The sequence below is a fragment of the Nomia melanderi genome, chromosome 2, assembly GCF_051020985.1.
Source record: "Nomia melanderi isolate GNS246 chromosome 2, iyNomMela1, whole genome shotgun sequence".
NCBI classification, from domain to species: Eukaryota; Metazoa; Arthropoda; class Insecta; order Hymenoptera; family Halictidae; genus Nomia; species Nomia melanderi.
In genome coordinates, this window is record NC_135000.1 from 3171226 (window position 1) to 3186701 (window position 15476).

Consider the following 15476-nt stretch of genomic DNA (forward strand, 5'->3'; position numbering starts at 1 on the left):
CCCTTTCATATATGAAAAAAAGAAGGTAAATATATCTTTAAAAGAAACAAACTTAAACCATCTGTCATTGGTGAAACTTCTCTGCTCGTTTGAGACAAAGAAAACTAATCTCCCTTTTTTTATTCCCCAGTGTGCGACCCCGATTGGTTTCTTTCTTTCTTTCTTTCTTTCTTTCTTTCTTTCTTTCTTTCTCTTTCTTTCTTATTTTCCTTCGTTGAAAAGAAAAATGCCATTCAACCGGCAGAGCAGTAGCGTTCCAAACAACAGATTCACACGAAAATATGTCGATGCAATTTGAATACTCTAAATTGTTTACAACATCCATTAGAAGTGCATTTTGCATTTAATATTTCGAATAATTATTGAATATATTGGTTTCCTTTTGTTTGTAGTATTATAGAGTTGCCACTACATTTATATAATGATTACCTCCTACTTTCCAAATATGTATCCACTTTAAAAGTACCTTTAAATGTGACGTTTTTTTTTTGTTAGCTTTATAATAAATTCTCGGTTGCCTCGTGTTCTCGCCAGCACTGATTCTTCCAGTTTCCATTTTAGTTTAATCAGAAAGTATTCAACGAACATTCGGAATCATTCAACTTCGTTCCATTTATTTAATTCACGAATAATTAATAGATTTTTGCGCGCTGCTTTCTTTTCATTTTTTTTCCCAAATACTTTTTATTTATCTTCCGCGCCGGTTTAGACTCTTTCCGTTTTACGTTTCGCATATATATATATATCATTTTTTTTCGTTTGTTTTTGTTCCAGTTTTCCGAAACCAGCAAAAGCATAGAATCAGCTCTGCTTGACACTAGACATGAATGGGATATATGTTACAACAGTAAGTTACAAGGTAGAATAATCCAACAAGAATACATCGATGTGACTGTGTGTGTCAGAGAAAAAAAAACATGGGGACCGAATGGGTCGGTTGTCTGCACTTCTAAAAAAGCTCCTCGAACACACCGGCTAATTATTTAATACGACTAATGCAGCGCGACGTTTGTGTGCAGATTAATCATTGGTTCATCGGACCGTTTTCTGTTCTCTAATAGCATAATCGAGTGTGCCACAACGTTCGGCGTACCTGGGCAGGTACGTTTATAATAATAATTATTATTATTAGTATTATTATTATTATTATTATTACAGAGTAACGACGAAGCTTCAACATTGTTGCATCAAGTAAACGCGGCGGCAGCATTTAACGGGTGTCCTCTGATTTCTTTTTTATCAACAAGACTGTTTTTCAAAGCGATGACAACACACACACACACCGACCCATCTAGGTCAAACTAAATTAACATGATCACTAACAACGTTATATAGCGCACGCACAATTTCTGTCGCTTTAAAGAAGCACAAATATATAAACCTTTTTCTTTCTTTCTTTCTTTTTTTCTTTCTTGTTCTTTTCGTTTGACAAACATTGTTCGCTCGACACGCAAAAGAATCCGTTCTTCATCCAACCAGAAGAGACACCTTTGTCGCATCCCATGCGCTACACACATGACCATCGATTCCTATACCTTGTCCCGGTTATTACGTGTTACGAAAGAAGTAGAAGAAAAAAAAACAAAAATGGAGAGAGAGATTATAAACGAAAAATTAAAAATGAAAAAAAACATACCCACGATCATAAATTGTATAACGTACAATGGTTGCGTTTCGTTTACGCGCTCGCAATACTCTTTTTTTTCCACCGTTTCTTCGTTACGTCTCGTTTAGCTATGAAAAATAATAGCAGAATATACGTGTGTTATTGTAATATTTAATAAGAATATATAAGGACGGGGCCCACATACGTTTGCAGCTACATCGATAAGTGTTACTTTTTTTTTTTGTCCTTTTATAATCCGTTACACGTCGTGTCTCCTTATATCTTTTTCTTTTTTTTGGATTTTTTTTTATCGCTTTATGCTTGGATAATTCATTTTTTTTTTGTCCATTATTTAGTTTACTGTCATTGCTCTACCGTACTTTTAAATATATCTTCGTTTAATAGGTAATGCGCAAGCGAAGAGAAACTATGGTAAAGAGAGAAACTTAAAGTTTACGTTGTTCGAGCATTACACGTGACGGACTTTCGCCGGTGAGTGACTTCAGTCATTCGAGTCACTTAGCTTTCTCATCGAGATGAGAGGAAACATTGAACGTTTGCCTTTTCCTTTTAATGCCCATTAGGTGTGCTCGCCTCCGCAGAGATACAGCGAAACAATAATCAAGAGAACGCGTTCACCGTTACATTCTGGCCACCGTCGGTAGCATTTGTTTGCCATTTTTCCTCGGCAGCGATTATCGTTTCGAATAAACCATTGAAATCAAACGATCCAGCCCGTTTTGTTTCCCTTTCTACAGGTATATTCCTTCTATGTACGTATATATATACATATGATACTTGTGTGATTTGTCGCGGAATGACCCAGAACACTATTACAACGCGCGATTACAAAATAAAACCGTCAACGGAACACCCACTAACAAAGGTTCATGAAAATAGCAATCAGTGGTACAATAACAACAATAAAGGAGAACCGGACAGCGAAGCAGCGCGACAGGTTTCACTCTGTTCTCCGGTGCGGCGAGAAACGATCGTTTTCTGTAACGGTCACAGGCGCTACGCAAGCGTTACATGTTGAATGAGAAAAGCGTTGTACGCGCGATATGGTAAGAAGCGTTTGAAAGAAGAAAAAAAAAATACCAAAAAAAAAGAAAAAACGTAAATGAAAAGAACAACGAAATAAAGTGGTCCATCGTTTACAATAATGAACGGTTTCGCACGTGGACGCGCGTTACAATTGCAAAGCGAAGCAACGAAAAATGCAACTGAAAAGTGATCGCTTAAATTTCTATCGTCTCTCGCGCCGACCGTTTCGCCGCCTATGAGAAGCGTTTCATCGTCGTTCCATTTAGCGTTGGTTACACAGCGAAGGAGTTTCAGCGGAGTAGAATTAATTCATCGGTTCGTTTCTTTCCTCCGTTCGTCACCGCAATCAGCACGCAATCGATTTGAAAGGATCATTCGTAAAATGGCTTTACCCTTCTAAAGTACATAAGAAAGTGCTTTTTTCCCCCCTATCCGTCGGGTTTCGCTTCGTTCACATTTTTTCCCCCGATTTTTTCTTTCATTGCTCGCTGGGATACGTTCTAACATAGACAAGGTTTCGTGGGCCCCTATTTATTTTTTCATTGTTTCTTTTACCGTTACGCTCTCTTTTATTTTCCTTTCCTGTCCTCACTATTTACTTATTACAACGAAAAGCAGGCACGAGTCTGGCGCGCGTCCCTTCTTTATCGTCGACCTATGTTACACTGCAACCTTTCGCTCGTTTCATTTTTCCCGGTTCGTTTGCACACACCATTTCCTTACGTTCATGCGATATACTTCTGTTGTTGTATTCAATGTGGATTTCCATTATTTAAGATACACCTTTTTTTACTTTTCTTTTTTTATCGTTCGTTCGTATTTATCATATTCCCCCGTTTGCTTTTATATTATTTCCATTGTATTGCTTGCTTGTTCGCTTCGTTTACTTATTATCGATATCGTTACCATTATAATTATTATTATTAATATTATTATCATCATCATTATTAAATTATTCCTTGTTTGCATACTTGTTAATTGCGTTTACTCATATCAGCGCAGCAGCAGCAGCTGATCGTGTAGTGTACATCATATGTGTTTGTGTCATCGTTTTCTTTTTATTATTTTCATATATATTTATTATACATATATTTTTTCGTTCTTCTCCGTTGTTTTAACATTGATTCCTTTTTATTTACGCATTTCTTGGCATTTCCCTGGATGACCGTTCGATCAGTGATTCCTCGGAAAGAAACTCTCCCGTATCCTTTACGCGACAAGCGTAAAGTGGCGTGATTTACGTTTTACCCCTCGAATATTCGTTTTATCGTTCGTTCGCAAGTTAGATCCGGAAAACGGTCTGTTTCTCTAGTTTTCGCGGCTTTACGTTTAACATGATTTACGTTGCGTTGCTCGTGTGTGTGTATGTAATGTACAATTGCCGTTGTTAATTTTTGTTTTCGTTTCCATCTCGTTTTTTTTTTCTCTAATATGCTCAAAGAAGTTGCACGGTGTGACGTCTGTTCGAAACCATTTCTTTTTCTTTTCCCTCTCTCGTAGACGCGAACTCGCGCGTCACCGTTACTCGGAAAACAACGTGTAAGTATATGTAATCGCGTGTACGTACTTTTTTAATTGAAAAATCGTGGAACAATAGCGAATCGTTTGTACGTGAACATATACGGTTAGCTCTCCAATCACGGACACTCCTTTCAACTTTCTTCGCTTTCGGCGTTCCCAAAATCCACTTCGAGCGATCTGTTTCGCATTGAAAATTTTTGTTCGTTATCTCGGAAAACTATTTGTTACATGCATACGCTCGCATCGAAGCTGACAACACGACGTTACGTCTCGTTTTTTTTCTTCCCCCTTTAGCCATTTTTGTCTTCTATCAAATTCGTATTTCATTACAGTTTCCTGGTTCGATTACATTTTATTTTCCCCTTTTAGTCGGCAAGCAACTCAGTACAGTCTGAGAGCAGCCCCGGAGACACAGATGAATTAATGAAGTTTTTCGTTTTTCTCTTTTTTTGTTTGTTTGTTTGTTTTGTTTTGTTTGTCTTTACCAATCACGGATGTCAAACGTGTTCAACATACCATCATCGTCTAAAGCACTTTCATCCTTTTCTACCATCTCTCTTCCACTCTCTCGCTTTCTCGCTTTTCCCCTTTCTCTCACTCTCGCTCGCACGATCCCTTTCTCTCTCTGTGATCTTACTCGTTTAAATGTGTTCTTTCTCTCAGGCTCGTTTAACCACCACTCAAATTATATAAAGTTTCTCATTGTCTTAATGCATTTTACGCAATAACAAATCTACAAAAATATAACATTTTTTATTCTTATCTCTCGTTATATTATCTCAATAAATGATTTCTCTCTCTCTCTCTCTCTCTCGCTCTCTCGCTCTCTCGCTCGCTCGCTCACTTTCTTTCTCTCTTTTTCTCGCTCACTCACTCTCTCGTTCTCTCTCTCTCTTTCTTTCTACCGTTCGCTCGTTCCATCTTACTCTCGCCTTTCACTACTGCATTCAGACACATTCTATTTGTCTCAACCTTTGCTCTCTTTTTCCTCTCTTCCTAATCTCTCTTTCTTTCTCTCTCTCTCTCTTTCTCTCCCCCTCTTTAATAATCGTGTTCTGTCGTACTGTCTTGTTTCTCCGTTTTTTCCATTTTTTTCTCTTTACACGTTTTATGTATATCATACTTGACGGATAAAAATCCATTCTCCAATGATCTTTGGTAGAAAGTCGGTTCGACTATTCTACGCCATAAATAGTATTATTTTTCTTTTTTCTTCGTTTAACGTAATCATCCCCTAACTCCGTTCTCGCGGCAAGCGCGCGCGCGACACGGGTGCGCTTTTATGTACACCAATCACACTGTCACTTCTAAAGTAACTATTCGTATGTACAATTAAACGAGGGATATACGACTCTTAAAATATGCTACACGAGGCGCGAGTATCTCGCAATTTCCGCGATGTTCCATCGACATCTCACCCTTCCCCCTAAACGCTAACAGAAAAACAACAAAAAGGACCGAAATATTTGTATTTTCTCTACAAAATATTCCGACTGTTAATACGCAGTCCCTCCCTCCCTCTCCACGACGCCCGGGTCAACAAAATTTAGAATTTTAAGAACACCCCGATAACAGAACTCTGAATTTGTTGTAGCATATTTTCGAAGCGATACCGGGACCTACCGTGAGAGCACACTCTTTCAGAGAACTTCGCAGCTTCCACCGACGGCCGACGGTCTCACGGTATGCCCTGAGAAACTACGATTACAATTATCGTACGCAAATTGGTAATTCGTTCCGAAGTCGCATACATACACACATACACACACAAACCACACGCACCTACGCACGCATTCCTCTTCTCCTCCGACGCAACAGCAAATAAATATATATCGTTAGGGGCTGCGTGTACGTGCGCGCGCGCGATCCTCCGTTAATAACCACAGGGTCCGCACGCGTGCGTCCACGGAGCGCCAACATTATTCAACATCCCACGTTTATATATATATATACATTGTCGTGGTTCTCTTTTCCCCTAAATACTCACTCGCAGTCCACGCGCTCGTCATTCCGTCTAACCGCACAGCGATTCGCAAATAAAACAGTCACTCATCTCCGCACGCGCTCTTCTCTCGCAATATTTGTCTCACACATGTTTGATACACGGGATTACACGCGCACACTCGCTCGCTCGCTCGCTGAGCATTCACAGCTTACACATATAATATGCTATATATCAGAAACTTCTAATCTAAATCATATATAAATATATATTTTACCTATATGAAAAGCATCAGTCTCCATTTGCTAATGAACATCTCAGTATTCTATACCGCGTCGCACACCATGCCCCGCGGACACGAAACGTTAACCTATCCCCAGTGTAAAACAGCGAAACCTGTTTGCCTATCCGTTTAACCTTACGCGTGTCGTGTGGGCTGTTGCCATTTGTTTGTGGTTATGTTTGTGTTTGTGTATGTGTAAGAATATGTATATGTATATGAGTGTGTGCGTGTTCGTGAGTGTGCGTGTTACGTAAACAGTTCATCGCGGTGAATTAGAGTACTGAGACCGTCAACGCGAGCATTTCATATAATACCGGAAAATATATATTTTCATTGTAAAAAAAATAATCACACTTCTTAAGAATTAAATACTTATTAGCAGCTGACGACGACTTGTTCTCATTTAGTAAAATTAGCGCACGCATACACTAATCAGTCGAGTTCATCCCATGGTGATTCCGAGCGCGGAACAGGTGAAACAACACGCTCGTCTAGCACAAGCACAATCTTAACCCCTTTTTTTTTGTTTTATTTCTAAATACGGTTTTCTGGTTTTTTCTGTTTTTTTTTCTATTTTGTTTGTTGTTTCTTTGCTTCGCTTGTTTGCTTGTTTCTTTTTTTTTTTGTATCTTACGCATTGAATGGTACGTTTTGGCAGTGAGGACATCGTATTTGTGTACGTCGGAAACGGGTCTCTATCCTGTGTATGTTTTTGTTACATAGTCTTGGCATCGTTAACCGACGCCTTGTCTCCTATATTAGTTTAATTAGTTTGGCCCCATCAGAGCTTTAGACATTATCGAGTGATTCTGCGCGCGGACATTTGAAGGGTCTCTCTCTGCGCCGTTGTGCGAAATGTTAAGGCGATTCATCAACGTGTCGCTCGCTGCATCTTCGAACATACCCGAACCACACTGTGGAAACAATGTTTCTTTTTCTTTTCCCCCGCTTCCTTCGGTCGTGTGAAAGGAAACTAATTATCGACTGAATCTTCTTCGCCGGTAAAACTTGGAACGTTCAAATGCCGTGTACCGCACAATCACCCCGTTACATGTATAATAAGATTTTGATTGCAGTCTTAAGTCACATCCGGGAGTGTCTAAAAGTCGATAAAAAGTCACATATATATATGTATATATATATAAATACCTAATTCTCGGCGGTGACTGAAGCGACGAGAGAAGCGTCTCCCTGCCCTTTTTCTATTCCTTTGCCATTTTCAACGGCGTCTTCGAACTGGCCTGGCACCGGCAGCGGGTCTTTTGTTGCATTCGTGTTCGAAATCGAATCGCTGGTCGCGAGAGCATAACAGCCATTAAAAATATCCACCGAGTTCGACATCGTTAACCTTTAACCCTTATCATTTCAACAATATCATAGAACAATTGCCAGTTGCTCCGAATAAATTTTATTAATCTCAAAGAGGAAATTCAATTATGATTGTTAGGTAAGCATCAAATAATACTAAAAAGCAGGAAATTAATTCATAGATATTTTACTGTTGCAATTGTTTTTTATGTATCCGTGCTTGGCGGTGAAACTGACGATTGAAGTGATAAGGACTAAGTATGAATGTGAATTTAACCCTTAACCACCGCATGGCAGTCAAACGGTTAAAAAAGAGTACTTACTTGTAATCGGTTATTCCGTCAACGCCGTTACCTCGTCCCCTGCTATCTTTCTTCTCGCATTCTTTGCCTTTTTTCACAGTGGCCTTCTTCTTACCTGTTGCCTAAAATAGAAAATCGAAGTTAATGGCGTTCTGTCACAGTTTAACAAGCTGCCACAAGTAAATTTAAAAAAAAAATTGGCCATCAATAACTGGAGCTTCCAAATTGCTCGAGAATAATTACAATAAAAAAGCTGATGTTGATTAAAAGTATTTAGTAACATAAATAGCTAGATAATAGTGTAACACGAGTACTGTAATAACAAATCATTAATAATTATTTCTAATACAATTTGCCTTCATTACGAAAGAATAGGTATTATTATACAAAACGATCGAAATTCTTGTGGAAGTTAACGAATTAAACAAATCGAATGAAAGAGAAACGGAACAGAAAGGAAATTGTAATTTTCCACCTTCATCTGGGTCTTCTTTCCACGTCCTGCTATTTGCGTGCGATTGTTTCCACGCGCCTGAAATGTCGGCCGACCCATAGGAGTGAAGCCACGTGGCAGGCCATATTTCAGACCACCGATTGACGTTACCTAAAACATATCGCTTAATAGGTTATATTACACCATTACGAGATTTATAACTGATAATTAGTAGACTAGAATAATTTTGGGCAAAGAAATTACTGAACCACTTCGTTAACAAATAAGGGGTTGATGCAGAAGTTTTGACATTTTTTAAATAAGGAATAGAAGAAAGAGTTCTCAACTGTTCGCTGGCTAAAGCAAATCTAAGTAAAAATGAAGAGAGAAGTGTGAAGAGAAAAGTATTATACACATTATGATATTAGGGGTATCCATAAGTCATCAATTTTTTTTAGATAACTGAGTTAATTTAAGCTGACTTAAATATATTTATTAGTACGGATAGGTTTTTTATATTTTGCAAAGTTTGAATGTGAATTTATATATAATGCAAAAGAATTATCCTGTCATAAAATGGTGGACTATCAACCTACTGAAGAACATATATAGGATTGTATGTTGTTTCATTTTCGTTCAGAATTTAATGCAAGCACCACAACAACAAAAATTTGTGATATATATAGTCAATAGGTGTCAACATTAATTTAACAAATTTATCAAAAATTTTGACATGAATGATGGTGCTAGAAATAAAAGACCTAATGAATTCGATAATGATGCTTTAAAAGCTCTAGTAGAATTGGATCCCAAATTGTCTGTGCATGAAGTAGCTGATAGACTTGGAGCTACGTGGTCAACAGTACAAAGACACCTTCATGAAATTAGAAAGGTGCATAAGCAAGCTATTTAGATTTCACGCTTATTGTCGGATATTGCAACATGATAACGCTAGACCCCATTCGACAAGAATAACTCAAGAAAAAATAAAGCAATTTGGGCGGGATCACTTATTTAGATCTATGGAGCATCACTTTAGGAATACAAATTTTCGAAACTACAAAGAAGTCGAGACTTACCGCCAAACATATATTTTAACGCAACCAGCAGGTTATTTCAAGAGAGGAATCGAAAATTTACCAAGAAGATGCGAAAGAATAAATAATGAATATAATTAAATGACTATATTTAGTTTTTAATTAAAAATAATTGATTACTTATGGGTACCCTTATTAGTTTAAAAAAATTTGTTAGTTGACCACACACAAAACACGTCAAAATTTTTGCATCAACCCAATACTTACTATTTAGAGAAATGTACATACCTCGTTGCAATAGAAAATCTTTGTAGTTATTACTAAATTACAGATTTCACGTAAAACATATGACACCTTACCTGTGGTGGAAGCCGTCCGCGAGGATGCCCTTGCAGTGGTTGGGGCAAGCGACCTGGTTGCCCGTAATTAGGACCCCACTGACCAACAACTACTCCGGCAATTTCTAATTGACCACCGCGAGATGGTATAGGTCGTCGCATTAACCCGCGTTGGGGCATTGTCCCGCTTCCGCGGCCGCGCATTAAACCGTCATTAATTGTGCAACTGGCAGCTAAAATATTCTGAGGTACAGACACCCGAATACCTAAAATATGTCCATAGTTACTCGAATGAAAATGATAGATTATCATGCATGTGAAAAGAAAACCGTTTGTATCAGCTTTGAGATTCGCAGACCTAGGCAAGGTGTAAAGATTGCGAAGCAACACAGCTGAATTTACTTTCCTTCCACTCCGAAAGCATACCATTTCAAATACACATGGAATGCCAAGGTGTTTGGAAGGAAACATCGAGTTCATTGAACGAAGAGTTGAAACTTTTCTATTTATGAATCGAACACATTGCCGCTGTGTTATGCAAGGCTCTGAAGCTTAACGGATTATAAGAAACTGTCTAAGCATAGAAGAATAACATACCTGGTGCAACAGGCATCGGTGGTCGTGCGAAAACAACATTCATACCCTCCAGTACAGCTTTCCTCATCCGTTCAACTTTCACAACGCGATCTATATGGCCACTGCAGAGTTCCAATAGGTTTTTCGCTATCGTAGCACGGGCTAACGTATGGTGGAATAATTTACCATCGAAATACAACCACGGACAACACATTAACCATGGGATTGGCGCACCACAAGCATCATTGGCCAATAGAGCAGTTTCAACGCCAGCCATAAATAATGTAGCTAGTTGTACTCCGCGAGACGTCACTAAGGGAAGCTGTAAAAGGAAATTGAGTTAGTAATTTATAATACTAAGTATTAACGTACTGAAGGGACTTAACACTAGAACTACCGAGAGTTTAATATGATTAATATGTAATACTCCCAAAAATTGTAACAATAGATTTCTTTCGTTTTCTTCATATATTCATTGTAGTATTTAAGTGGGCCTATTTATTTTCAAAATCATTTCGAATATTTAACACTTTGATGACATTAATAATTGTAAAATAAGAAACCTGAAACTCGTGATTTTGATGGGCGTGGTAGTGCTAGTGTTGAAGTTGTATCTTGGATTTTGAATACCTGAAGATCTTGTAAATACTGAGCGTTCATAAGTTCAGGTGAAAATGCTTGCGCAATAAAAGCATCTAGTTCCTGACGACGTAGGATCTTGATCACATCTGAGAATGACATAATGTATCTGGAAAAAAGTCAAGTATATTAATAAAAACTTGTAGATAATTTAGTCGATTTGAACCTTCGTAAGATGTAAGAAATAATTACCGTAACACACAAGCCATGACTAACAGGTGTTGTGGTACGTAGGTAGTGTTTAACATGAGAGGGGTATCTGACCTCATACAGGTCAAGAATCCTCGCAATCGGCGACGTTTATCATCTATGCCAGTGCTGAAGGATATAACTTACCATTTTTATCGTGTCTACTTGTAGAAGTTTACAACAAATTTTCGACAATGATATCAAGACTGACATACCCAAACCACAAACGTTGAATCGTTGGAACGCCCCAACCAATTTGTTCTGCTTTCACCGATTCCGGAGTCTGGTATGGATTCGATTTGGACCATACCCATTCTTTTATCACAACGTCTGGGACTTCAATTTTTTCAGTATCTATTGAACAAATCGGAAGTGTATCGAAATCTGACAGTTTCAGTTAGTGTTGTAAAACACTCGACACATCGAAACTTCAAGATTTTATAAAGTCTCAAGACTTTGTAAACCCAATCTTAAAGGCTGAATCTTGAAGATTTGAAGTCCAATAAAGCTCAAGTCTTCGAAGCTTTAAAGCTCAACCTTAAAAACCGAGTTTTCGAAGCTTGAACTGAACCTCGAGAGTCTTTATGCTTAACAACAGTTGAAGACTCGAGCCATCTGTTGCTATATTAACATCTCATTGAAAATTTCAAATTTAAAGTTTAGTCTTTGAGGCATTTCAATTTTTTTAGGCTTCTACTTTTAGAGCACAAGCTCTGAAGACTCGAGGCTCATAGCTTGAGTTTTTCGATTTTTACAACACTAGTTTCAATGTACCGTTGTACGAGAACGACTCTACTTACCACCTTTTTCTTTACTTTTAGCAGCTAAATACATCCGGTGATGAAGATTAAACAATATCGCGTACACCATCTGCCGCACGGGCCTATAGATGAGATGAATAGATGGGAATTCGCGGTGATTCTCGTCCTCCAAGAGGACCGGTAATTTAATTTCGCCGGCGATAAGAATCTGGTAAATGTGAGGGGACATCAATCCTTTCTGATGCCTCTCGGATGCGGTACGCATTACTTCCGGCACCGTAGTGGGAACACTAGTTGTCTTCTCCGCTTGCTTAGCAGAATCGGCTGTCGCATGGGATGGAGAAGTGGCGGAAGAACTGCTACTCGAACTCGACGAACTAATTAGAAGATTGTGAGTACCATTGACAGCGTGTCCATTGCCTAAACAATATTTTAATGGATTAGAAAAATGACAGTAACCACACGATTTCTAACATTCAGCTTTTTAATTTTACTTTGTTCTTCTTTCGCTCTAACGTTATGGTTTTCTCCGTGACCCTGAATACCGGGCGGGTCTATTACAATTTGTGGTGCGGATTTTGCATTCGCTGTCGCTTGCTTGTACGCATTTAAACTCTCGCGTTCACTCTCCACAGTTTCAGACGCGAATCTGGATGTTTCTAAATTGGAATCAGCTTCTGAAGCCGTTGCCGGCGTTTCAGTTGAATTCGACTGTGTTTGTACTACATTTTGTTTCGAGTCCAATTTATGCACTAGAACGTTTCGTTTTTTTTTGTAAATGAAATTTGTAACGAAAATAATTGTGTGGAATTAAAAGGAAATTTCTTACCTCTATTTTGTTTCACTGGTTTGTAATGCAAAAACCCATCTTTGGTTCCATTTATATAATATTGAACAGACTGTCTCAGTTTAGAACACCTTGGATCTGACAAAATGCCGAATACTTTTTGCGCCACCACGTCCAACTCAACGGATGGAAGATCTTTAACGAAACTGGCGATTTTTTGTATTGTACGTTCATTCGCATCCACGTTCAATTTACTGTATTTCAGGTTGATATTAAGTTCATTGTAGAAATCAGCCAAATCTTCCTCGGTTAAGATATAATTTCCAAGTAATGCAGCTAATAAGCACAGTCTATCAGATGGGATATTCAATGATTTTAAAAGTTCAGGAAGAATGTATTCCTTTGTGTCAAGAGAGCCCTTGAATAAAAACATTTGATTATAGCTTATGCCTAGTAAATGAACAGGTAGAGTTTATATAGAGATGGATATGTACCTTGTATGTAAGCTTTAACTGTTCAGATGAGAAATATCGTGGAGGATCAAAGGCTGCATATTCTGCATCATCAGCAATCAAGCCATTGAAGTTATTTTCACGACAATAAGCAATTACTTCTTGATGATGGTCATCCATACTGCATAACTATTAAAACAAAAATAAGCGATACAATAATAAAATTCAATATTGTGAAATATCTTAGATAATTTTACTTACAACTGTAACGTTTAAATGTCTCAAAGCCATTCGCAGACTGGTTCTTAAACATACTGGTGGAGTCCACCAAATTTTTGGTGGTGGGGTACCTTTTATTGAAATATGTTTCAATACCTGTAAAGACCATCATTTTAAATTACATAGGTTTCATAACATTTACATATATTCAAGTACAAAGTAACTTACATTGTTTACATTAAATCTCACGTGCAATTGATTCTTTATCCAGTCTGCAAGTCGGGGAGATTCAAAACATCCGTTAAAGAACACGGCTAGTTCCAAACCTGACATTTCAGTTGCTTGTATGAGGACTGCCAAAAATTGTAGCATTCGATTCCATTGTCCTCCACAAGTCCAATCTGAATTACAAAATACTTATGAATGTTTGCATTGATTGAAACATCACAAACAAAGAAGGAAACATGTACCTGAGAAGTAACCACCATATAATCTATCTAAACAGCACTCCCCATCGAGAACTAATCTTAATTTTCCAGAATGTAACTGCTGCGCCTTGCCAATACGATTATGCTGTCTTTGAGTAATGGTACGTGCTATTTTTAACAGATCAACTGGTACAGATCCTCCTTGTATAGAGTTGTAATCCAGAAAGACTTGCAAATCTTGGATGCCCATTTTGATCACAATTTAGTTTGTGATGTGAAGTTGCTAGTTAAATGTTTACGTCTTTCGTATGTTACGAGTTTTTATTTATTTGTTAATTATAGATGAAACTGTTTGCTTAATGTTTTGCTTTAGATACTTTTACGACATGAAGAAATCTAATTTCAATTTCAATAATTTCAACCTGAAATAAATATCATTTGTCAATAACAAAATATACAAAAACCAAATACAAAGCTGTTCAAATAGCAACCCGTTCAAAATACAACTGACACAAAACGTGATACATCAAAACGTACTAAACCATTTAGTATCGTTGCATTACAGATTCTGTGCATTAGAAATTATGGTAAAAAAACTTCTTGTTAACAAACAAGTGAGAGAAAATAAAACTGAAAAAAGAATGTATATAAGTTCTGGTAACAATACAGGTGATTCATATCGCATACAACTGAATACATATTGTTCAACGTATATCATCACGTAGACGTGTGGTAAAGGGATCAACAAACACTCGTGAATGGAAAATTTGTCATATTCGGAACAGAAGTATGCCGACGCCATTTATTTTGTTTATATGTGGCCATTTGTATATCATCGGCAAGTTCTTTATCTCCCAACAAAAGGTTTGATCTTGTTAAGGCCGTTGATGCGCGAATTGAACGAAAATTACCGGTTCAAATTTTGCCCGCTATTTCGCGAAGAATTGAACGTGCCCGAAAAAGAAGTAGCGCTTTATAGACCGGCATGGCGAGTGAGCTCTTTGCTATTCGGTGTGAAACTTACGCAAAGGAATTCGCACGGTTTCGTGACCAATCTACCAATATTAACGACACCGCACAAATTCCGCTGGATCCGATCTACGTGATTTCATCCGGAAAACGTGATGATACTTACGTTAAATTAGCGATAATCATCGTGGCCCCAAAGAAACACAAAACACACGGGCTTTCAGAGTAGGTGACGTCGGATTCGAAAACGGAAATGAGCGCTCGGTTGCGCTCGGATGTCTACGCTATTTGCCCCGGTTCCAAAGGAATACGGCAGCCCATTGGTCCATCCGCAGAAACGACAACTACGCCGGAAACGAATAATTTTACATTGTTTTGAAAATACGATTTACAAAAATACAAAATCAAGCGGAATCATTACAAAAACTACATAAACATAATCCATTAGCTGCAAGGTATATCAACGAATGTGCGATACCACGAGGTTAAGAAATTACTTTTAAAAAATGAATAAAATAAAATGTTTTCCTTTTTTTTAAGAGTCCTACTAATGTATCATACGCATTTAAAGAAGTTTAAAATTTTAATTAGCAGGTATATTTAGCGAATTTTAAGCCGCAGTATCGTTTTCTCATAATG

General features: G+C 37.8%; 1 protein-coding gene and 1 long non-coding RNA gene across 3 annotated transcripts; one reads left to right on the plus strand and one right to left on the minus strand.

Annotated features, from left to right (window-relative positions):
* Window positions 1–664: 664 nt before the first annotated feature.
* On the minus strand, window positions 665–15137 carry LOC116425862 (constitutive coactivator of PPAR-gamma-like protein 1 homolog). 2 transcript variants are annotated; one of them, XM_076374179.1, is made up of 17 exons: window positions 15004–15137; window positions 13911–14290; window positions 13669–13841; window positions 13483–13596; window positions 13264–13410; window positions 12812–13187; window positions 12477–12734; window positions 12022–12402; window positions 11437–11575; window positions 11225–11350; window positions 11024–11141; window positions 10415–10715; window positions 9839–10083; window positions 8485–8613; window positions 8031–8131; window positions 7549–7690; window positions 665–817 (listed from the first exon to the last, which is right to left on the minus strand). In XM_076374179.1, the coding sequence occupies exons 2-16, from the start codon at window positions 14116–14118 to the stop codon at window positions 7549–7551; spliced, it is 2958 nt and encodes a 985-aa protein (XP_076230294.1). In that variant the 5' UTR covers window positions 14119–14290; window positions 15004–15137; the 3' UTR covers window positions 665–817. The 2 variants fall into 2 exon arrangements, with proteins under 2 accessions (XP_076230294.1, XP_031829961.2); XM_031974101.2 differs by lacking the exon at window positions 665–817 and having other exon boundaries at window positions 4909–7690.
* On the plus strand, window positions 7687–11537 carry LOC116425865 (uncharacterized). Its single transcript, XR_004234789.2, has 3 exons — window positions 7687–7846; window positions 9811–10732; window positions 11393–11537. It is a non-coding gene; the product is annotated as an uncharacterized LOC116425865 (long non-coding RNA).
* Window positions 15138–15476: the final 339 nt, after the last annotated feature.

Bases quoted from the DNA above. Each gene is read 5' to 3' on its own strand.
- LOC116425862 (XM_076374179.1), bottom strand. From the start codon at position 14,118: ATGGGCATCCAAGATTTGCAAGTCTTTCTGGATTACAACTCTATACAA. The intron at 13,411-13,482 runs GTAAGTAAAATT...TTGTTTTAATAG, and splicing joins GACATTTAAACGTTACAGTT to TTATGCAGTATGGATGACCA. The intron at 10,716-11,023 runs GTATTCAAAATC...TTCCTTTTACAG, and splicing joins AGTATTTACAAGATCTTCAG to CTTCCCTTAGTGACGTCTCG.